The sequence below is a fragment of the Coregonus clupeaformis genome, chromosome 24 (assembly GCF_020615455.1).
Source record: "Coregonus clupeaformis isolate EN_2021a chromosome 24, ASM2061545v1, whole genome shotgun sequence".
Lineage (NCBI taxonomy): Eukaryota > Metazoa > Chordata > Actinopteri > Salmoniformes > Salmonidae > Coregonus > Coregonus clupeaformis.
Window position 1 is genome coordinate 38,588,595 of NC_059215.1, and position 24,744 is coordinate 38,613,338.

The 24,744-nt window shown below is 43.2% G+C and overlaps 1 protein-coding gene across 4 annotated transcripts in view; it reads left to right on the forward strand.

Annotated features, from left to right (window-relative positions):
* Positions 1-2,943: 2,943 nt before the first annotated feature.
* Positions 2,944-24,744, forward strand: part of LOC121538175 (DNA (cytosine-5)-methyltransferase 3B) — a 69,492-nt gene continuing 47,691 nt past the window's right edge. The window contains exons 1-7 of one of the 4 annotated variants that reach the window (XM_041845980.2): positions 2,944-3,110; positions 11,072-11,182; positions 16,182-16,317; positions 17,357-17,451; positions 18,591-18,767; positions 20,853-21,011; positions 21,658-21,816. In XM_041845980.2, the coding sequence (XP_041701914.1) occupies positions 11,123-11,182; positions 16,182-16,317; positions 17,357-17,451; positions 18,591-18,767; positions 20,853-21,011; positions 21,658-21,816 (786 nt within the window). In that variant the 5' untranslated portion in view covers positions 2,944-3,110; positions 11,072-11,122. The other 3 variants (XM_041845983.2, XM_041845982.2, XM_041845981.2) reach the window with 3 other exon arrangements.

A 24,744-nucleotide genomic window follows, 5' to 3' on the forward strand; every position in this document is an offset into this window, starting at 1 on the left:
TGAGGGACAGGAAATGAACCCACAACTTTTGGGGCAGTAAGATGGCAAATTTATTTGGAATTTTACCCACTCAACCACACAGCCACATACTGTGTGAAGAACTTGGGCCCCCATATCAGGTGTGCACTCTAGCAAACTCTATAGTCAAGTATAAAAACTGCTAAGTTTGCGGGCGCCACCCCTGTATTCAGGTCCTTCAACAACTCAGACAGGAAGGAGCACAGGAAAGAGCACAACAAACGCTCAGGTGAAACTCCAAGAAAGAATGTGTCAATGACAATGTGAGTACAAAATGTTATTACATTGAAGAAGGAAACATTTATTTTGTGTAGCATTTCAGCTGCTAATAGTCACTGTATGCTTATAGTCTAAGTCAAACAGCCATTTTGATTCATTGATCAGTGTTATTGATGCTACATGTAGTTGTTTATTGACACGTCATTGTTTGCACCTTTCATGCACTTGTTTTTTTTGCAAATGAAGGCCGTTTTTCTAGTTAATACTGCTACCTTGTTTGCCTACTAGCTTTATGAGCTTTATATATTGTTTGATGCTTCCCTCACTTTCTATATGCTACACTAAATAGCCACTGCTAATTTAGCCTGCTCTAGCTTTGGCCTACCACGCCGCATGTTATTGCATCCCACTTTTGACGTTCATATTGTTGTCTGGTTGCTATAGTTGCATAGCTTCATTCAGGTATATCCATTTTGCATATTGCTATTGATATATATAATAATTGTATATTCATATTGCAATTTATTAATATTATAGAAGTTAATAACTTAACTATGCATTCATGTACTATCATTATTGCTTGTTATTATTTGCTATTTCTCTGTCTCCCTGCAGAAAAATATACATACATCAGAGGAGGCTGGTGGAGGATGGGCTCGTTGTAATGGCTGGAACGGAATCAATGTAACGGTATCAAACATATGGAAACCACATGTTTGACTCCATTCCATTAATTCCATTCCAGCCATTACAATGAGCCCTTCCTCCTATAGCTCCTCCCACCAGCCACCTCTGACATACATACTACGTTACCACAGGCTGGCCAATCCTAACCAAAGCCAATCAAGACAAGGATCACAGGCTAATGCCAATTCAATATCATCTAACTCAACTGTTCTGTGATTCAATCCATTTGAAGAACCTTCTATGTACCAACATCTGAATATAAAGACTTCATTGAGCCCTGGGCTGAGGTTTCGTACAAGTTTTGTAAGTGCTACTGCTAACATTAGCAGTCATTGCCTGTATTTTTTCCATGAATGTGAAATATAATGCCATATTTCTGTTGATTTTGAAGAATATTAATGTGATAAATACCATACTGATCTTTGAACTGTCTTACTTTATCAATATAAAAATGTGAAAGACCTGTTAATGTTTTGTTGTCATTTGGTAATTTGCAAAGAAAAGATAAGGCATTTGAAGCTTCAAAATGATGTTTCGAAAATTTATTATTATCCTGGACAAACGTATTAATTTGTATTTTCACAAAACTATATTTTCTCATATCCTTTGTTTGAGCATAATACTGTACATTTGACCTTTTGGAATGACCAATGAGGAGTTTATCAGCACAAGAGCAGGGAATACACAATAAGAGGAGGGACTCCCATTTACTGTATTTGGAAACTCCAGAAGAAGGGATCTAGTTCTGCACTAAACAGGACTCGAAACACCATACTAGTGTTTTCAATCTTTTCCGGGTTAGTGCTCCCAGCCTCTTGCAAGGTGTTGCACAACTAATGATTAAGTGGTGTTTCAGAACACCTTAGGATGAATGTTTTAGTACACCTTAAATCTGTCTCATAACCCCTTATTTCATTTTAATTTCATTTCAATCATTTAGCAGACGCTCTTATCCAGAGTGACTTACAGGAGCAATTAGGGTTAAGTGCCTTGCTCAAGGGCACATCAACAGATTTTTCACCTAGTCGGCTTGGGGATTAGAACCAGCGACCTTTCGGTTACTGGCACAACGCTCTTAACCACTAAGCTACCTGCCGCCCTTACACCCATATGTTTCAAAACTCCAGCAAAGTTAGTTTTGTCTCCTTAACGCTGGTGGCAGTTCAGTTGCCACTAGTTTTAGTGTTACAAAACACTTCATTATAACAGTGCAGTAGCAAGTAATATAAATAAAAGTGTGTAAAAATATAAAGGATAGTTGATGCTGAAACCCTCATATTAAACAGCAATGGTATTCACAAAGTTGATAGGTTATATTTAGGATAATGTTTCACAGCTTTGTCATTCTATTTTTTATCTTAAAATTCAATTATTGTATTATTTTAGATATTTTACATGTGATAAGGCCACACAGGGGGCCAGCGATAACTACAGACACCTGTGAAAATCTGAAGTACCCAAAAAGGCCACTAGATGTCTTGTGATAAATTACATAAACTCCTTGAAAGTTACCAAAATGCTGGTAGTTTATTTGTAAACTTCAAAATGTGCCAGTAATATACCCTCCCTTTGCAACCCTATCAATAATCAAGTTCAAATTAAGGTTTGGTTTGCAGGTAGGATGAACGAAGAACATTACATAGGTTACAATACAAAACATAGAAACATGTAAGAAAAATGTGTGATAGAATCCTTTAAATGGGCACAGTTATGATTATGTATTTGTTATTATACCAATGGATTTAATAAGACTTCAGTAAATTGACAACTTCAAATGTTTGGATATATTGTTATTGTGGACATTAGGTTACACGTACACGCACTCTCCTAATAAGGACCAGTGGGGTACTACTAGACCATTGGCAGAACCGTTTATAAATGGTGGATAATGCAATGCAGGTCTATTAAGGGTTAACACTGGAAAAGGTAAATATATTTTCTATTCAGCTACAGCGTGATTCGAGACCCGGGAAAAGTTACCCCTGAATACTGTAGCAAAAAAAAAGAAGAAAAAAGATTGCAGCAGGCATACTTGAGGAGTAAAGAACTCCGCTTAGATATTTGCCCCCAGGGTAAAAAAGGCGCGGGTAGGTTGAGGTAAGTAGAGTGTGAGCAAGCAGTGAGAGAGGACCAATCAATTTCAACTCTTCCCCCTCTTTCTTTCCGAATGACAACCTCTGCAACAGGTAATTTTTTGTACAGTTGCCCTTCTCACGATAAGTGTACAAGTAGCCTAGGCTGTGCTCTCTGCAAAACAGCACTCAGGAGATCAATTTACACTACAGCATGCTGCTCGAGACCGTAAGAATTCCTGCATGAGGTTTGACAACTTTCTTACTTTTACAGTAATTTGTCGATAGGGAGTCAACTTAATTTCTTTTTTTTGCTACATTTCGATGTAATTGATGCAACAAGGTTGCGCGGATGATTGATTATGTAAGTTGGAAACAATGAACGAAGGGAAAATACCCAACAAATCCTCAAACATGGCAAATATAGGGATATTTACTGTGAAATAAAAAATTCCCAAATTCAGTATGGGAATTTTTTATATTGCATTTTAAATTCGTCGAGTTCATCTGCGTCGCACACTTAGTAGCCTGTATAGTTGGCTACAGAAGTGGCGAGTGGATCAAATGCATTTTTACGCGTGAGTAGGATAGATTTTCAAGAAGGCTGTGATTAATTTTTTGCGTGTCTTGGACGTTTATTTAAAAGTTGGTTGAACTTGAACTTGACTAACGAAGTGTTAGATTGTTCTTGTGGCATTGGCACAATTTCCTCAACATCATTTCAAGTTCGATTGCGTCGTTTTTCATACAAGCAAGCGCATGTTTCCTACTCCATGCCGTGCCAGAGAGAAATAGAGAGACAGAGAGAGAGAGTTGAGTATTTTGTTATGGCTCATTTGGAATAATTGTTTTCTGGAATCCTATGTGCCTTCATAATCATTATATGTAGTAGGCCTTAATGTTGAAACATAATATAATATGCCTATAACCCTAGCCTAGTCGTTTGAGTGTTATAGAATTCGTAAACTGTTGTGCACCTGCGTGGACTTTTATATCAAGTTTGCAGAGTCTTTGAAGTTGGGTCTTTATTCTCTGAGAGTGCACACGCATCAGCGCGAAAGTAATAGGATAATTGGAGTATTTGACTGTAGCCGACACCGCACCTTGTGAACCCGCATTGGGCCTGCTCAAGGCATGCTGTAGTGGGACTTCCAAAGATACATTTTAACCCCTCACACATGGATACTGTTTCTAATTAAGAACTAAAACTCGTTGCCATGGCTTTGTTGTTCATCTCTCGAGAACTATACGTTGTGTTTAGGGGCGAGGGATGGTATGATCCATGGACAGTGGTTTCTTCTGACCCCTCATACACGCTGCACGCACACGTGTGAACACACTCATTTTAAAACATCCACATTTTTCAAACAATATATTTGCCTCACCATGAGGATGCATTCTTGAACCCTTCATCTAATTCACTTGTACAGAAGACCTTCATCACAGAGCAAACCAGCATGCTGAATATCTCCATATGGAGTTATAACCCATATTTTAGACAGGCTGATTGTAGTTGAGTGTCCATATGCACTCTTGCTAGGGCTGTTGTGATTTCTTTACAGCTCTTTCTGTTCCATGTGTCTACAGAGGCGTATACTGTATCTCTGCCCCAATTTGAACCACTTGGAGGTTACAAATATAACAAATAGGCTTACAGTTTCTTGCACACAGAATTTATGAATAGTTCACCGAGCTGACTAGGTGAAAAATCTGTCTGTGCCCTTGAGCAAGGCACTTAACCCTAATTGCTCCTGTAAGTCGCTCTGGATAAGAGCGTCTGCTAAATGACCATTTAAATTATAATTTTTTATAGTAAATTAAAAGGTAGGGTGCAGAATTGTAATGGCGGTTAGCGGTGACACCCCCTGTGGGGAAAAAAAAACTTTCATGTTGAAGCGCCTAATCTCTGACATTCAGGCCGCCGAAAGAACTTTGATGTGGCCCCTTATTGCCCCCCCCACTCCCCTCCACCTCCTACCTTCACCCCCTCAGTCGCCATGGCTTTTGCCTAGTGTTAACTTAACAATGTGGCTTTACATTTCAGTGTGATTCTAAAGAAGCGTTAAAAACAGAGGTTTGAAAGTTTGTTGAAAATATATACAGTGCATTCGGAAACTATTCAGCCTTACAGCCTTATTCTAAAATGGATGAAATAAAAAAAAATATCTCATAAATCTACACACAATACCCCATAATGACAAAGCAAAAACAGGTTTTTAGACATTTTTTCACTTTTTATTATTATTTTTTAAACAAGAAAAAAAAAACGTATTTACATAAGTATTCAGACCCTTTGCTATGAGACTCGAAATTGAGCTCAAGTGCATCCTGTTTTCATTGATCATCCTTGAGATGTTTCTACAACTTGATTGGAGTCCACCTGTGGTAAGTTCAATTGATTGTTTGTTTGTATCAATTGCAAAGACATTGGCAACTTTGTATTTGTAGTCAACTTTGTTCTGAAGTTATTGGCGGTCACAGAGGCGGATAAACCATGTGATTCTATGTTTAGCTGTGATCTTCTGTGTATAAAGTGACGCGGGGGGCAAAAAAGCATCTAACGACACACTTAACTGTTCTACGAGTGGTATGAAAATGTATGCACTCACTAACTGTAAGTCGCTCTGGATAAGAGCGTCTGCTAAATGACTTAAATGTAAATGTAAATTGGACATGATTTGGAAAGGCACACCCCTGTCTGTATAAGGTCCCACAGGTGACAGTGCATGTCAGAGCAAAAACCAAGCCATGAGGTCGAAGGAATTGTCCGTAGAGCTCCGAGACAGGATTGTGTCAAGGCACAGATCTGGGGAATGGTACCAAAAAATGTCTGCTGCATTGAAGGTCCCCAAGAACACAGTGGCCTCCATCATTCTTAAATGGAAGAAGTTTGGAACTACCAAGACTCTTCCTAGAGCTGGCCGCTGGCCAAACTGAGCAATCGGGGGAGAAGGGCCTTGGTCAGGGAGGTGACGAAGAACCCGATGGTCACTCTTCCAGAAGGACAACCATCTCTGCAGCACTCCACCAATCAGGCCTTTATGGTAGATTAGCCAGACAGAACCACTCCTCAGTAAAAGGCACATGACAGCCCACTTGGAATTTGCCAAAAGGCACCTAAAGGACTCTCAGACCATGAGAATCAAGATTCTCTGGTGTGATGTAACCAAGATTTAACTCCTTGGCCTGAATGCCAAGCGTCACGTCTGGAAGAAACCTGGGACCATCCCTACGGTGAAGCATGGTGGTGGCAGCATCATTCTGTGGGGATGTTTTTCAACGGCAGGGACTGGGAGACAGGATCGAGGGAAAGATGAACGGAGCAAAGTACAGAGAGATCCTTGATGAAAACCTGCTCCAGAGTGCTCAGGACCTCAGACTGGGATGAAGGTTCACCTTCCAACAGGACAACGACCCTAAGCACACAGCCAAGACAAGGCAGGAGTGGCTTCGGGACAAGTCTCTGGATGTCCTTGAGTGGCCCAGCCAGAGCCCAGACTTGAACCCGATCAAACATCTCTGGAGAGACCTGAAAATAGCTTTGCAGCAACGCTCCCCATCCAACCTGACAGAGCTTGAGAGGATCTGCAGAGAAGAATGGGAGAAACTCCCCAAATACAGGTGCGCCAAGCTTGTAGCGCCCTACCCAAGAAGACCCGAGGCTGTAATCGCTGCCAAAGGTGCTTCAACAAAGTACTGAGTAAAGGGTCTGAATACTTGTGTAAACGTGATATTTCCGTGTTTTATTTTTAATACATTTGCAAACATTTCTAAAAACCTGTTTTTGCTTTGTCACTATGGGGTATTGTGTGTAGATTGAGGGTATAAAACAATGTAATCAATTTTACAATAAGGCTGTAACGTAACAACATATGGAAGAAGATAAGGGGTCTGAATACTTTCAGAATGCACTGTATATTTAGAGACTAATCTTGAGTAATTTACCACTCAGACTGTGATAAATTATGATTCTCCCTGGCTTTCCCTGGCTGTGTGTGTGTGTGTATGTGTGTGTGTTTGTGAGAGAGAGAGCGAGTGAGAGAAAATAGAGAGCGTGCATGGGCGTGTTTGTGTCCCCTAGTTTGCAGGATGCACCTGTGGCCCTGGCTGCTTTCTGGTCTTGCGTATGGGCTTAGATTCTTTTTTTAATGGCTACAATATTCATGCAAATGGGGATGTAGGTGTTGCATAATAAGCTGAATGTGATCTTTCTCTTCTGTTTTGTTATGGGGTGTTGTGCCCCTCCCATTGATAATAACGTTCAGTCAGTGGCTGAAATTATCTATCTGAATTTATCTCTCAAACACAACAACAGCAGTGCCGCAAAACACGATATGAATCGGTAACCGACTGATCACTAGGCACCAACCAGCCTTATCTGAAATGTCGCTCATCGCCCTAAAGCGGGGTCAAATCACTATCCTGCGAGACAAATTCCTCTCTCTCTCTGCAGTGGCATGTTTGACAATACTGTTGACCTGTTAGGTCCTTCCCGGCCTCTGTGTGTGTGTTTACTCCGGGGAAGTGTATGGACATGTCTGGTTTGCTCCCGGGCCTCATTATGAGCCCATTGTCCTGTATCCAGTGATATAGTGGTAAAAAAAGGTGGGTAAACTATAAACTCCAGTTGGCGATCGAGATAAACATTTTTTTTGAGCTGTATTATTTGCATTTTGATTGCATTTTAATGTAGTAGTGTTGAGCAAATAGTGCTTTTTGATGTCAGTTTGGTTTTGGTTTGATTATTTAAAAAATAATCACGGTTTTGTTTTAACATTAAGTGATTTTGGAGCTTTTTAATGGAAATTCCAAAGCCAAAAATAGTGAACATTCAATTGCCAAAACATTGAAAATATTGCATTGTCTCTGTCAGGTCCACATGGGGTAGACATCCATAGAAAAATGGGAAATTACTATAAAATAATACAATATTTCAGTTGTGTATATTACTTGAAATAAATTAATTAGGCCCTAATCTATGGATTTCACGACTGGGCAGGGGTGCAGCCATGGGTGAGCCTGGGAGGGCATAGGCCCACCCACTTGGGAGCCAGGCCCACCCACTGGGGAGCCAGGCCCAGCCAATCAGAATACGTTTTTCCCCACAAAAGGGCTTTATTACAGACAGAAATACTCCACAGTTTCATCAGCTGTCCGGGTGGCTGATCTTAGGTGAAGAAGCCAGATGTGGCGGTCCTGGGCTGGCGTGGTTACACGTGGTCTGCGGTTGTGATGCCGGTTGGACGTACTGCCAAATTCTCTAAAACGATGTTGGTAGAGAAATGAACATTACATTATCTGGCATGGGAAGCTGCTATAGACCACCCAGTCTAACAGCCTAACAGTCAGTATCTGGATAACATGTGTGAAATGCATGATCATGTATGTGATATCAATAGAGAGGTATACTTTCTGGGTGATTTCAATATTGACTGGCTTTCATCAGGCTGCCCACTCAAGAGAAAGCTTCAAACTGTAACCAGTGCCTGCAACCTGGTTCAGGTTATCAGTCAACCTACCAGGGTAGTTACAAACAGTACAGGAATTAAATCATCAACATGTATTGATCAAATCTTTACTAATGCTGCAGAGATTTGTTTGAAAGCAGTATCCAAATCCATTGGATGTAGTGATCACAATATAGTAGCCATATCTAGGAAAACCAAAGTTCCAAAGGCTGGGCCTAATATTGTGTATAAGAGGTCATACAATAAGTTTTGTAGTGATTCCTATGTTGTTGATGTAAAGAATATATGTTGGTCCGTGGTGTATAATGAGGAGCAAACAGACACTGCACTTGACAGATTTATGAAATTGCTTATTCCAGTTACTAATAAGCATGCACCCATTAAGAAAATGACTGTACAAATGATTAAATCCCTGTGGATTGATGAGGAATTTAAAAATGGTATGGTTGAGAGGGATGAGGCAAAAGGAATGTCAAATAAGTCTGACTGCACAACCGATTGGCAAACATATTGCAAATTGAGAAAACATGTGACTAAACTGAATAAAAAGAAGAAGACACTACACTATGAAACAAAGATAAATGACATAAAGAATTATAGTAAAAAGCTTTGGAGCACCTTAAATGAAATTTTGGGAAAAAAGGCAAACTCAGCCATCATTCATTGAATCAGATGGCTCATTCATCACAAAACCAACTGATATTGCCAACTACTTTAATGATTTTTTCATTGGAAAATTAGCAAACTTAGGCATGGCATGCCAGCAACAATTGCTGACACTACACATCCAAGTATATCTGACCAAATTATGAAAGACAAGCATTGTAATTTTGAATTCCGTAAAGTGTGTGGAAGAGGTGAAAAAGTTATTGTTGTTTATCAACAATGACAAGCCAACTTGGATGGAAAATTACTGAGGATAATAGCGGACGATATTGCCACTCCTATTAGATTTTTAAAAAAACTGATTAAAAACACCTTATGGAACAGCGTGGACTGTGAAGCAACACAAACATAGGCGCAGACACATGCATACACACACACACGATAACATACGCACTATACACACACGTACACATGGATTTTGTGCTGTAGATATGTGGTAGTGGTGGAGTAGGGGCCTGAGGGCACACATTGTGTTGTGAAATCTATGAATGTATTGTAATGTTTTTAAAATTGTATGAACTGCCTTAATTTTGCTGGACCCCAGGAAGAGTAGCTGCTGCCTTGGCAGCAGCTAATGGGAATCCATAATAAATACAAATACACTTGCAAACGTTTTTGAGCACATTCAACTGTAGGCTACATTACATGGGCAGAGGCATCAGATCTACTGTTACCCGACATTAGTAAACTAGCTAAATGCATGACGTCCACAATAACAAAGCAGGTCGGTAGCATATAATAAGAGTCTATAGTCCAGTGAAAACCCACTTGCACATGTTTTTGTGTTCATTCAGCAAGCAAGGTCTAGCTTTGTTAAACATTACAGTAGTTTTGATGTGGGCATCGGATCATACTGTGTTAGCCAGCACTTTTGCAGGCAGATTGTGTACACTATGCATTAAATGTTATTCAATATGGCTTGCAGTGAGGGACTTCAGATGTGCCAAACCTAGTAGAGGCTAGCTAGCTAGCTAGCTAGCTGGGCTAGAAACAGCTGGCTATAAAAATTAGTATTCAAGCTGGCTAGCTAGCTAACAGCTAAAGCACTTGTTTTCATATTTTTATTGTTGTCAAAATGAAAACATTCTCAATGAGGCTACTAACATGGATTGTAATCTGGTCTGCCTGTCAGACGAACCATTCAAGTGATGTCATTAATGGCATGTTATCAAGATGGTGGCACACAGTAGTCCGATAAGGCAATTTTCAAACATTTTAACATAAATTAGTTTTTCAGCAGTTTTAAGGGTAGGAACAGGCTTCTTTATCACATTTGGTTATAAAAATCACCTTAACTTACTAAAATGTTTCAGTTCATCTTTAACATTAGCTTCTTACTTCATCCTAACACCAGAGCCCTTTAACATTACTGCTGGCAGCTAGCCACCTGACCAAGCGATTATTTTCCAGTTGTGCACTCATTCTCAGAGAGTGAGTTTTTTGTTTGTTTGGGGGATGTCTGTAGATACAGCAGGAGTCGTGGACGGCTTATGTCTGGCATCTCGCAAACCCACTAGACTAGTCTGTCAGCGCCGTTGGTCTGCTGAGCCCGACTCCGAGCTGGGGTAGATCGTTTCGCAGGTGCTGCGACTCGTGAGAGGGCCGTTTGAGAGCGCGGTGAATGTGCTGCTAAAAGTTGAACTTTTTTCTGCAGTGTGTTCAGGTACACTTTTTCTTCCCCCTTTTCTTCCAATGTGGAAGAGCATCATTTGGAAAGAGCAGGCTGTACTGAAGTAGATCCAGGACTCCCCAAAGGAGTCTACTTTATTTGTATTTGACTCAAGATTCTCTATCTGTTTAGTTTGTGAACTTGTAAAAGAGGGAAGTATGGGAAATGTATGTAAATTAAAAGTTTTTTTGTGTGTGAAATAATGCACATTTAAATGTACTGTTTTGTGCACTCTCCTAACTGCTACATCATTTTCTTTGGTTTACTTCCAGGTTAGAAGAGAAGCAAAAGAACAATCCTTGAAGAAAACAACTGCAACTGTAATGCCATCCAACAAGTATTCTTCAGCTATCATGGTGGAGAGTGACAAGATGACGGCAACAGTAAGTAGGGGGGGCTTAGGTCTTCTGATAGTGCTCAGAACATGTCAGGACAGGTCACACTCCTACTATTGCCAACAAAGTGACCAAATGTCCACTGTTCACACCGTTTTCCACTGGGTCTTTGCTCCAAAATGCTGAGCATTGTTATACTATACTATATATTGTCTCCAAATGTTTATTGAAAACAGAAATGCACATTAAGCATTTGTTGTCTCTCAAATACATCACTACAGTTGTTGGTTAGTAAGCTACCATGCTAATTTGAGCAATATTAGCATAGATGTGACATATCAGTCAAAACACCTCAAAACAAGACATGGTATCAAGAACAAGATAAAACTAGCTGAGAGAAAGATAAAAGCGTGTGACAGCTCCGAGATGTGCACACATTGTCATGACGTTGTCAACCCACCCTTCATATCATAGTAACTCATCTGCCTGGCTTTAGTGTCTGCCCCCCTCCTCTTATGTTTGCCAGAAGCCTCTGCCTCAGCTCCCTCCCTCACTTAACCGGCTTGCCTCTGTGTCTCCCAGCCTCCCAGGCTGAATGTGCATAATCATTTGGCCTCAGAAAGCAAACTGGCAACTTCTCACAGTACATCTGGCCTGGACGTGTCATAGCCTTTCATGGAGCAGCCAGGGCAGCTGCCTATTTAGAGAGAGGGAAAGAGGAAATGGAAGAGGGGGAGTGTGTGTGGTGAGATCCATCATCACAGTGGGCTCTTTATGTTCCAAATGAACACCTGCTACTGCTGTCTATTGGTTTCATTTCTCAACCAAGAAAAGTCTTGGTCTCTAGTGTGGACTTCAGGTTGCTGTTCCACCGATTCTTACGCCACGGTATGTATTACTCATTGGTTGTTACCCATCTACACATTCCTCTCCTCTATTGGGGAACTGCAGTGCTTGGTACTTACTGCTTGGTACTCACCCTCCAAAGCGTTTTTCTCAGGCGACGCTGCAATTCCATCAACAGCTGTTTTTTCAGATCATATCAGACGAGATATGCCCACTGCTCCAAGAGTTGAGGTTCTTATAATTTCTCACTGCTCAGATAACACTCCTTCTGGTTCCACCACTAATGATCTCGCACAAAACTGGATCATGATACTTTGTGACTGTGATAGTTTTGGTTGGATTGAGCCATTCAGTAGGACAATCTTTGGGCCCAGTTAGCTAGAGTATAACAATATGACTTCCAGGCAGCCCCAGTAGCATCCTTTGCCAGTTAGGTTTTGGTCTTCAGTCCTGGATTATATCATTAGTTACTTTGAGTAACTGGAAAAGTCAAATGGTTATGTAATAATACAATTACTTGAGTTTGTGTTGAAGACTCAGCCGACCTAATGGGACAACCATGGCTATGTTGAAAAATGTTGTTATGGGGTATATCTAGATGAATATGCATATCATAATGAATGTAGTAAGCTTCCACTTTTACAAAAGCAGAGGCTGTGGCTGAGCCTTGTCTGGGCATCTTTAGCTTGGGGCTATGTCAGACACCGATATGTTTCCTTAGTCGTCTGCACAGCGATGTTTGCTTAGCTGCACACTCTCTTAGCCAGATGTGGGGAGGAGGGGTGCAGACAGGGGGGTAGGGAGGGGCGACGGGGGTAACAGACGGAGCGTTGACACGCACAGAGGGGTGTCCTGGTTTGGGACAAGGCGGCTCCCTCAGGTCTAATCTCACTAATGAGAGAAACTCTAGCACTGACCTCTCGACCTGGATGTGTCTCTCTCTCTCTCTCTCTCTCTCTCTCTCTCTCTCACACTCTTGTCAGTCTCTCTCACACTCACTCTGTCTCTCTCTCTCTTCTTTCTGTTGAATTCTCTCTCTCTCTACCTCTGCCCCCTGTATGGCGTAATAATCCCAGTATCCAGGGTGCATTGAGTGCCTATGGCTGTGCTGTACTGTGCCGTGCCTTATTATGTTATTCTGTGCTGTGCTGCCTGTGTGTGAGGCCCAGGTTGGCTTAAGTGAAATGCGATTTGGGCAGACACACTGTTGGAGGTCCATCATAAAGAATGTCACCGCCTGAGGGCTCTCTTTTCTCCTCCATTAAATTTGAAGAGAGAGAGAGAGAGAGAGAGACTGACAAGAGTGTGAGAGAGAGACAGACGGGAGAGAGAGACAGACGAGAGAGAGAGAGAGAGAGAGAGAGAGAGAGAGACGAATAATTGATTCATTTTCTTCATGTCTTATGATTAACTTGGTCAAATTAATAAATGTTAGATTAGATTTTTTTATTTAGTCACATGCACAGATGTAGTTGCAGTGTACAGTTAAATTCTTAAGCGCCGAGCTCCAACAGTGCAGGTTTGAAGGAAACAATTCAATAAAACATGTATAATATATACATGTTTACAACTGTGACAATGATAAATATAAATGTCCATTGGTGTGTGGGCAGGGTAATTGTCCATTGAGGTGGGGGAGTAGCTGACTAGTAGCTATTCAGCAGCCTGATGGTCTGGGGGTAGAAGCTATTGGCCAGTCTGTTAGTTTTAGCCATGATGCTCCTGTACTGTACTGCAGTTCAACATTTTTTAAAATGTTGTTTAATTCCGTTTTAATGTCTGGATTCTGTGATTCCATCCACGTTTTCCGCAACACAGATTTTATAGGGCCCTAGGTATGTGATTGAACTGTGCACAGCTCTGCTGTACTGCTGTGCTCTGTGCTAGCCTGGCCTAGGTTGGGTTGTGTCTTGGCCTGTGTCTGCTGGCTGGCTGCGTTAGCTTTGACATGTGACTCTGCAACTGGAGGACAGCTGTGGCGGGAAGTGTACCATGTCTCAGTCTGGCATTCCAGAGGAAGATTCCTGATATCCCATAGCTGCCTGCATTGTTCCCAAGGCTAAGGGCTTACGCTCCCTAAGGAAGAAGCCTGACTGTGGTGAAGGCCCTTAACTCTCCCTTACCCCTCATTCCACCTCTCTCACCCTCCTCTCTAACCCTCCTCCCTGCCTCCTCTCTAACCCTCCTCCCTTCCTCCTCTCTCACCCTCCTCCCTCCCTCCTCTCTAACCCTCCTCCCTCCCTCCTCTCTCACCCTCCTCCCTCCCTCCTCTCTAACCCTCCTCCCTCCCTCCTCTCTAACCCCTCCTCCCTCCCTCCTCTCTAACCCTCCTCCCTCCTCTCTAACCCTCCTCCCTCCCTCCTCTCTAACCCTCCTCCCTCCCTCCTCTCTAACCCTCCTCCCTCCCTCCTCTCTAACCCTCCTCCTCCCTCCTCTCTAACCCTCCTCCCTCCCTCCTCTCTAACCCTCCTCCTCCCTCCTCTCTAACCCTCCTCCCTCCTCCTCTCTAACCCTCCTCCCTCCCTCCTCTCTAACCCTCCTCCCTCCCTCCTCTCTAACCCTCCTCCCTCCCTCCTCTCTAACCCTCCTCCCTCCCTCCTCTCTAACCCTCCTCCCTCCCTCCTCTCTAACCCTCCTCCTCCCTCCTCTCTAACCCTCCTCCCTCCCTCCTCTCTAACCCTCCTCCCTCCCTAACCCTCCTCCCTCCCTCCTCTCTAACCCCTCCTCCCTCCCTCCTCTCTAACCCTCCTCCCTCCCTCCTCTCTAACCCTCCTCCCTCCTCCTCTCTAACCCTCCTCCCTCCCTCCTCTCTAACCCTCCTCCCTCCCTCCTCTCTAACCCTCCTCCCTCCCTCCTCTCTAACCCTCCTCCCTCCCTCCTCTCTCACCCTCCTCCCTCCCTCCTCTCTCACCCTCCTCCCATCCTAGCCCTGTGTTCCCTGTCATTGCAAAAGAGGTGTGACAATCTAAAGATGTTATATAGATGCGTTCACTCTTCTCAGTCCATTCTATTATCTCTATATCTACAGACAGGTCCATAATTATTGGCACCCTTGATAAAGATGAGCAAAAAAGACTGTATGAAATAAATAATACAAATACAGAGCTACACTGTATATACAAAAGTATGTGGACACCCCTTCAAATTAGTGGATTCTGCTATTTCAGCTACACTCGTTGCAGACAGGTGTATAAAATCGAGCACACAGCCATGCAATCTCCATAGACAAACATTGGCAGTAGAATGGCCTTACTGAAGAGCTCAGTGACTTTCAACATGGCACCGTCATAGGATGCCACCTTTCCAACAAGTCAGTTCGTCAAATTTCTGCCCTGCTAGAGCTGCCCCGGTCAACTGTAAGTGCTTTTGTTGTGAAGTGGAAACATCTAGGAGCAACAACGGCTCAGCCGCGAAGTGGTAGGCCACACAAGCTCACAGAACAGGACTGCCGAATGCTGAAGCGCGTGACTTGAACTCTATAAAGCATTTATTTGGGCTGCAATTTCTGAGGCTGGTAACTCTAATGAACTTATCCTCTGCAGCAGAGTTAACTCTGGGTCTTCCTTTCCTGTAGCGGTCCTCATGAGAGCCAGTTTCATCATAGCGCTTGATGGTTTTTGCAACCGCACTTGAAGAAACTTTCAAAGTTCTTGAAATGTTCCATATTGACCTTCATGTCTTAAAGTAATGATGGACTGTCGTTTCTCTTTGCTAATTTCAGCTGTTCTTGCCATAATATGGACTTGGTCTTTTACCAAATAGGGCTATCTTCTTGCAACCCTGTTCCACCCCTTTATGTTAATTTAGTCATCTATGCAAATATACTCAGTGGATTTATGCAAATTAAGAACATATCATTTTCTTTATTTTAACACACCATATAAAAACAATACCTGATACAATACGAACATTTATATATGAGTGCATTCTAAGATTCAAAAAGGTCATGTTTGACAATAAATGGAATACCTTCCCACCAAGATCCCTCATTATTTGTCCATGCCAGTAAAATGTTTTATGTGCTACAATTCAGTCAATATCTGATGGGTTAAAAACATTCAAAATGTTTGGAGTATCTTCATCCATTGTCCAACTGTTGTATTTATTAGAATAGTTTAAAAAAACATTTTTACAATTTCGATGAACATTGCTACTGTTGTTGAGTGCTGTGTGTTGATAGCTCCTCTCCTGTCGTCCTCAGGCTGAGGTGAATGGGGACATGCCTGCAGCCGATGTCATTGGCATGGAGATGACCAATGAGAACAGCCCGCTCACCCTGGCCGAACCGCCCTCCCCATTCAGCCCCAAGCAGAATGGAGATGCTGCCTCACCTGCAGGTCAGGAACACACACCTGGACATTCTCGGAAAGCTTTCACCCCTCTCAGTTGACTTCAGGCCTTTGACATCTTTATCGCATCACACCTTCCGACCGCGTTAACTTACATCATTCTCTCACCTCTCAACCGTCAACCTTCTCACACATTCTCTGAACCCTGTGTTTGCATAAAGGCGTCAGCGTGCTTCAGTTCGAGTGTGCTCGCATACTCCCTGAAAAGACCTTTGCTTGAAAAACAAGAAAAAAGCACCAATAGTACTGTTTGTCCATTTTGAGAAGCCGTAACCAGTATACACTTCCTCGAAATAGTCAAAATGAATCTAAGATAACTCAAAAGATCTGTCCTTAATTTAGCAGTTTTTGCCGAAGAGATCTTAGTCACGCAATTTTACATCTAACTAAGATGTTTGGTACCTGAAAACGAGATGTCTCTCATTGAATGACAAATACTTTATTGAAGAATCCCTACTTTTGACCAATCACAGACGAAGGGGCGTAGACTTCGGCTCCTAACTTTGTCTTGCCTCCAGAAAGAATGTTGTGTGTCCGAACAGCCGAAAAAACCCTCACCGAAGTCCAAAACGAACAAAAGTGTCACAAAATGTCATCCTAATATATGCACAAACTCTACTGAGCTGTTTCGGCTGGGAAGCAGGCAGATGGCTTAAGTCACCATCCTTACCTTGTCTCCCATGTCTCTCTCCCCCTCTCTCTCTCTCTCTCCCCCCCTCTCTCTCCCCCTCTCTCTCTCTCCCCTCTCTCCCCCTCTCTCTCTCTCTCTCTCTCTCCCCCTCTCTCTCTCTCTCTCTCCATCTCTCTCTCCCCCCGCCCCCTCTCTCTCTCTCTCTCTCTCTCTCTCTCTCTCCCCCCTCTCTCTCTCTCCCCCCTCTCTCTCTCTCCCCCTCTCTCTCTCCCCCTCTCTCTCTCCCCCTCTCTCTCTCTCTCTCCCCTCTCTCTCTCTCTCTCTCTCTCTCTCTCTCTCTCTCTCTCTCTCTCTCTCTCTCTCTCTCTCTCTCTCTCTCTCTCTCTCTCTCTCCAGACTCAGATGTGAATCAGTTGTCTGGCAGCAGAAAGAGAACTAGTAAGAAGTCCTCAGAGGAGGAGGAATGCAGCTGGGACTCTACCTACAGTGAGGTGAGTCTCACACACACTACATAGACACACACATACGGTACATACATACATGCACGCACACACTCACCCCACTCTCCAAGGGTGTCACAGGGGGAGTTTGGATAGGCAAAAAACACATTTTCATTTCACACCTCACACTCGTACAGGTTACCCACTTGTACATGCAGTGAAACAGGACAAATATCTTATTTCCCCCCGTTTCCCCCCCCCCCCAATGTTTTTATGAATATCGCTACCAACAACAGAATAAACAAATGATTATTTATTTTAATAATGTCAACTTTATTTCTCAACTCCTAATATTGAGCAAATTACACTCATTGGAGCCAATTACACTTACTGGAGTATCTGATATAGGCTTTGAAAAAGCACCTGTGAATAGGCTACCAGTGCGGAAAGTGCCCCTGGCTGCTCGTAAGCTTTCTTGACCAGCTAAACAGCTGCTCTTAGGAAAAATGCTCTTAGCCCATTACCTTTCTAGCTAATAGGCTATGTTAAAGTTTATACTTCCTCTTCCAATTATAATGTGGGGAGGTCAAAATAATGAAAAACGATCTACTAAATCTATTCATTTTAAAATATTAATTACTTCTCCTTGCATTCACCTGATAAGAAAATACTTGTGAATGTTATAATTATTTTTGCTAACATATGATGGGGGACCCTGGGTCGCCGCTTTGCCTGGGAGGGGGTCTCTGGGCAAGAAAAGGTTGAAGACTCCTGCCTGACAAAGATAGATGCACACACATGCACTGCTCCCACTATCTCCCCCAGACACTGTCATACCTGTGGGCCATAAACCAAAATAACTGGTTCTAACTGTTAGGATCATTGCTGGTATCAACTCGGCCTTGACATACTCACACATCCCTCATCAACCGAACCTGAACGGTGATGATGTCGTAATGCACGGCTAGTAATGCTGAAACCTGTTGTGTTCAGTTGGTAGAAACGTTTTGAAACGTCGAGGCGATACCTGAAATTGTCCAATAAGAACACAGATTGTTGTATTCCGTTAAGAAACGTTTTAAAACGTTTGCCCTATTAAACACGACTCTGACTCTATGTATGCCTGTACCTTGGTCCCCTGGTCCCTATTGGTTGAGTGAAAGGGTTGTTGTGTTGTGTCTTTTCTACAGCAGAAGGCCAAGGTGGCAGGGGTTGGGGCCTCGGAGTCGGGCTTGGGCCTGAGACGGAGACCCCCTCCCAGGACCATCTTCCAGGCCGGTCTGCTGCCCCCTCATAATAAACCACGCAGCCGCGAGCAGAGAGGAGGAGGACGCCAGAGCAAGCTGGAGCACCGCAGCAGCCTACTGGTGAGGACACACACACACACCATTCAGACTAGACTGAATATGCAACAACGTAATGAACAGACACTATACACCCCAACAACTTGCCAATGTCCCAACCACTCTCTCTGAACGGCCAACCAGTGGAGGTGATTGAGTGTTTCAAATACCTAGGGACCCAAATTGATGAGTTTTAGAGAGAAGGCAGACTGTAAATCAAGCCAACGCCTGTTTTTAATCAGGAAATTTGAAGGGGTTTGGGGTCAGCCAGGATGTTCTGGAGAGGGTGTACAGCAGCTTTTTGGAGAGCATCCTCATGTTCAATATGACAGTCTGGGATGGTAATCTGAGCGTGAGGAGCAAAGGCTAAGTAATAGTAAACACAGCCAGCAAAGTAATTGGTCGACCACAGGCACATTTGAGCAGTCTGTTCCACAAGGCAACCAAAAAGAAGACACTGGCCGTCATTGACAACCCCTCCCACCCTCTACAGTGTACACCCTCAGTTCGAGAGGCCTCCCTCTGGCTGGCGCTTCAGAATGCCCATGGCCAAGAAGAAAGTGTTCAAACATTAATTTGTTCCTTGTGATGTTGGACTACTAAATGCAAAGTAAATTGTATCAGTATATGTACTTATCTATCCAGTGCAGTTGGGACAGTGGTCGGTTGTGAGTGAATGTATCAATGTCCTCTATGTTTTTAGTGTATGCAACATGATGGACTGACTGGTTTAAATTTGTATGACGTGAGATTGTATGTGTATGTAATCCTTTTAATGGAAGGTGATGCCAAAGAAAAATGTCTATCCTGGATGGACGACAAAGTTTTATTCTATTCTATTCTATTCTATTCTATTCTATTCTATATCCTATCTAGTCTGTCAAAATATTCAGCTCTGATCTTTTATATTATAATTAATTATTAATTATTTACAACAACAAAAACAACCCCCCCACTCCCCGAATCATATTTGATTTAAAAAAATAATTAATTCACATTTGACACCCCCTAATAAATGTTTTACTCCGTTCCAACAGTACCTGAGACATTATTTGACATAAAAAAATACATTGTGTCAATCCCATTAGTGTTGGGATGGCAAAAGCCTTACAAGGCAATACATGTTGCTCTCTGTGTCTTCTTTCAGTTCTCTGAGACATGACTAGTCAGCACCTGTAGAAACACACCATCCAACATGACTTGCCACTCTCAGACAGTCACACACACACACACACACACACACACACACACACACACACACACAGGAGATATGACGCTCAAACAGGGGATATGAGTAGGTAGGTACCAGAGCTAAACCAAACCAAATCGTTGGAGACATAACACACACGCACACAGAAACCATAAGTGCTGCCTTTGTTTGAAAGGCTGTGGTGATTATTTATCTCTCACCCACTTTTTCCTCAGTGTTTATTTTCTGAAGTTTCTTCTTTGCAGCGAGAGCCAGTTAAAACATGATTGTCTGCCGTCAGTCATGTGATGAGATTTTAAAAGTGCCTGCTTAAGTGCTCGCCGTCTCCACTTCGTGACGGCGCTGACAACGTTTGACGCCTCTCTTTATCTCTCTCTTTCCCTCTCTTTCGCTCTCTCTCCCTCTTGCGCTCTCCTTCTCTCTTTCACTCTCTTACGTTCTCGCTCTCCCTCTCTCTCCACCTCTCCATCTGTCCCTCTGTCAGTCTACACATTACCTGCATAAGAGTTGCTTTGGTTCAGTTACCAGTGAGAATCTTAATTGAATCAGAAAGAGAAAAGAACACCGATTAGGTTTCAAGGTGTTGGTCTGGATTAGCTGTGTAGGTGTGGGACTCCATTTGGGACTAAAACACACACTGATGGTGCTAAGAACTAGGGTTGGGTAGAGCAGAGAACATCAGCTGGATAGGGACCAAATTAAACAAAACAAAAACACATACAGGTTCAGCAGTTACTTGGTAACATTGTGTACTTACACTGTAATTAGACAGGTTGTAATGACTAATGCAATACAATACATCCCAACTAATGTTTCATGCATTGTGCCTCCCTTTCCCCCTCCCTATCTCCCTCCCCTCCCTCCCTTCCCCTCTCTCCCCCCTTTCTCTCGCTCGACAGAGCCAGGCCTGCGGTGTCGGCCCCGGGCCCCTGGTATCCGTGGTCCCTGGGGGCCCCTCCCTGGAGCTCCTGGAGCAGGACTCTAAGGACTCAGCCCGGAGCCCCTCCACCTCCCTGACCTCCCATACCACAGAGATTGCCTGCCAGCCGGAGTACAAGGTAACAGAAGGGGGATAGAGGAGAGTAGGAAGGAGAGGGTAGGAGGAAGAAGGGGAGAGAGGGAGAGAAGGGAGAGGGGGAGAGAGGGGGAGGCAGGGAGAGGAGAAATTGAAAAAAAGTCTATAGGGCCAATAGAAGAGGGAGTAAAGGTGAAACAGAGAAAGAACGGGGAGAAGATCATAGAAGTCTCTCATCCCATCTTCTGTTTGTCCACCTGCAGAGAGAATGTGTGTGTGGAGCATGGCTGACTGTGTGTGTTTTGTACATCTCTGCATCCTTTGATGTCTGTAACCTCACAGGTCTACACAGCTGTGTTGTGTGTGATTAGTCAGTGGCGCATTAGGTAAATGAAGTGTAACATATTCTCATAGTAAGACTGAGTCTTTGTAATGTGTGTTTGGAGACCAACCCGTATCTACAACAAGACTAATGGAACCCACAGTCCCCTAGCAGTGGTATATCCATTATGATCATTTGCACCTGGCGTTGTATATATGCACTGACATGTCCAATAGTCAAAGACTGACATAACCCAAGGAAGCAAAGACCCCCGTCTCAAACTCCAAATCCAGTTCTCACACACACACACACACACATACCTTTTTACCCCTCTAAATGTCCCCCCGCCTCTCTCTTCCACTCGCAGGACAACAAGGGTTTCGGCATTGGGGAGCTGGTGTGGGGGAAGATCAAGGGGTTCTCCTGGTGGCCAGGCATCGTGGTCACCTGGCGCGCTACAGGCAAACGACAGGCCACCCATGGCATGAGGTGGCTGCAGTGGTTCGGCGACGGCAAGTTCTCTGAGGTCAGCATTGAGGAAGAGGGTTCCACAACCCTCCATCATTGTTTTGGATGAGAGAAACATTTAGTGTGTTATCATAAGTCTGTCATAAAGTCTGCTGTATTATCAGGGCCAGCATTCACAAAAGCCCTGTTTATACCTGGTGCTAACATTTGTCCTGATCCTGTCCACATTCTGATTGTGCCCACATTTTTAGACCGGTGTAGATGATTAAAAGACGCAATGCATCCGGAGATAGTCAGGCACGTATTGTATCTGGATATCAATCAAGTGTAAACAGATCTGGATGGTCAAATTATTGAAATCATCATTATACCGGCCTCTAAAATCATTGACAGGTAGCACTATTGCCAAATAAATTGCATACAGGTTGTAATGACTAATGAATTGCATACAGGGAGGGACTAGGAAATCTGCAGACATATACATTTTAACACCATGTGTAGACGTGACACATCTTGATCAGATAGTGATTGAATCGTATTGATCAGACCATAAAACCCACATACACTATATATACAAAAGTATGTGGACACCCCTTCAACTTAGTGGATTTGGCTATTTCAGCCACACCCGTTGCTGACAGGTGTATAAAATCGAGCACACAGCCATGCAATCTCCATAGACAAACATCCACAGTAGAATGGCCTGTACTGAAGAGCTCAGTCACTTTTATCGTGGCATTGTCATAGGATGCCACCTTTCCAACAAGTCAGTTTCTGCCATGCTAGAGCTGCCCCGGTCAACTGTAAGTGCTGTTATTGTGAAGTGGAAACGTCTAGGAGCAAAAGCCTCGAAATGGTAGGCCACACAAGCTCACAGAACGGGACCACCGAGTGCTGAAGCACGTAGCGCGTAAAAATAATCTGTCCTCGGTTGCAACACTCACTACCGAGTCCCAAACTGCCTCTTGAAGCAACGTCAGCATAAGAACTGTTTGTCGGGAGCTTCATGAAATGGGTTTCCATGGCTGAGCAGCCGCACACAAGCCTAAGACCACCATGCGCAATGCCAAGCATCGGCTTGAGTGGTGTAAAGCTCGCCGCCATTGGACTCTGGAGCAGTAGAAACACGTTCTCTGGAGTGATGAATCACGCTTCACCATCTGGCAGTCCCACAGACTAATCTGGGTTTGGTGGATGCCAGGAGAACGCTACCTGCCCCAATGCATAGTGCCAACTGTAAAGTTTGGTGGAGGAGGCTGTTTTTCATGGTTCGGGCTAGGCCCCTTAGTTCCAGTGAAGAGAAATCTTAACGCTACAGCATATAATGACATTCTAGACGATTCTGTGCTTCCAACTTTGTGACAACAGTTTGGGTTAGGCCCTTTCCTGTTTCAGCATGACAATGCCCCCATGCACAAAGCGAGGTCCATGCAGAAATGGTTTGTCGATGTTGGTGTGGAAGAACTTGACTGGCCTGCACAAAACCCTGACCTTAACCCCATCAAACACCTTTGGGATGAATTGGAACGCAGACTGCGAGCCAGGCCTAATCGCCCAACATCAGTGCCCGGCCTCACTAATGCTCTTGTGGCTGAATGGAAGCAAGTCCCCGCAGCAATGTTCCAACATCTTGTGGAAAGCCTTCCCAGAAGAGTGGAGGCTGTTATTGCAGCAAAGGTGGGAACAACTCCATATTAATGCCCATGATTTTGGAATGAGATGTTCGATGAGCAGGTGTCCAAATACTTTTGGTCATGTAGTGTATTAACGCAAGGCTCATGCGACACAGAGTAGGATTGCTGATCGAGAATCCGTTTTCCGTTTTAGATCATAATGAATAACATATATGGGCACCTTATCCTGGATAAGCATTTCTACTCTGAGACGTTTGGGGCATTTCCTACGCACTTCTCAGTATTTGGTATTCAGACTTACCTTATTCAGTCGGGTAACGCACTCTGCAGATGTGGCTACCTTGCACGCTCTCAGGGGCGTCATGCACCCCAAGAATTTGAGGGGGCACAAAGTATGTGAGGTTGGCTGCGGGGTGGTCCAGAAGGGTGCTATGCCCGCCCCCAGTCCGTAAGTTGTAGAAATGTTCAAACACCTGAAACAGCATTTTCCTGCAATCTAGAGCTATAATCATTATGCTTAATTCTACAAGCAGGCAATATAGTTAGCTATGCTAATTTGATTGACAAATGGCTTCTTGGTAGCTAGTTCTGAGGTTGGATCTATCTGGGCTAGCTAAAGCCAACTTCATAAAATTGATAAGTGGCTAGTAGTATTACAGATATATATATATATATTTTTATACACTACCAGTCAAAAGTTTGGACACACCTACTCATTCAAGGGTTTTTCTTTATTTTTACTATTTTCTACATTGTAGAATAATAGTGAAGACATCAAAACTATGAAATAACACATATGGAATCATGTAGTAACCAAAAAAGTGTTAAACAAATCAAAATATATTTTATATTTGAGATTCTTCAAATAGCCACCCTTTGCCTTGATGACAGCTTTGCACACTCTAGGCATTCTCTCAACCAGCTTCACCTGGAATGCTTTTCCAACAGTCTTGAAGGAGTTCCCACATATGCTGAGCACTTGTTGGCTGCTTTTCCTTCACTCTGCCTTCCGACTCATCCCATTGATGTCTTCGCTATTATTCTACAATGTAGAAAATAGTAAACATAAAGAAAAACCCTTGAATGAGTAGGTGTGTCCAAACTTTTGACTGGTACTGTATGCAGCATATATATATTTTTGTTGTTGTTTTAAAGAGGACAATTCTGAGGGGGCACGTGCCCCTGTGCCCCCTATGGGCATGACGCCTCTGCTCGCTCTGAATACATTTCCTTCAACCGCTGAAAACCCTCCCACTTGCTAGCCAACCAGATTTTCTGGTGGAGTTTTCATTCAATAGGGTTTTCAGTAAATTTTTATTTTAAACAGAAATGTCTAAATTTTTCAAATTCAT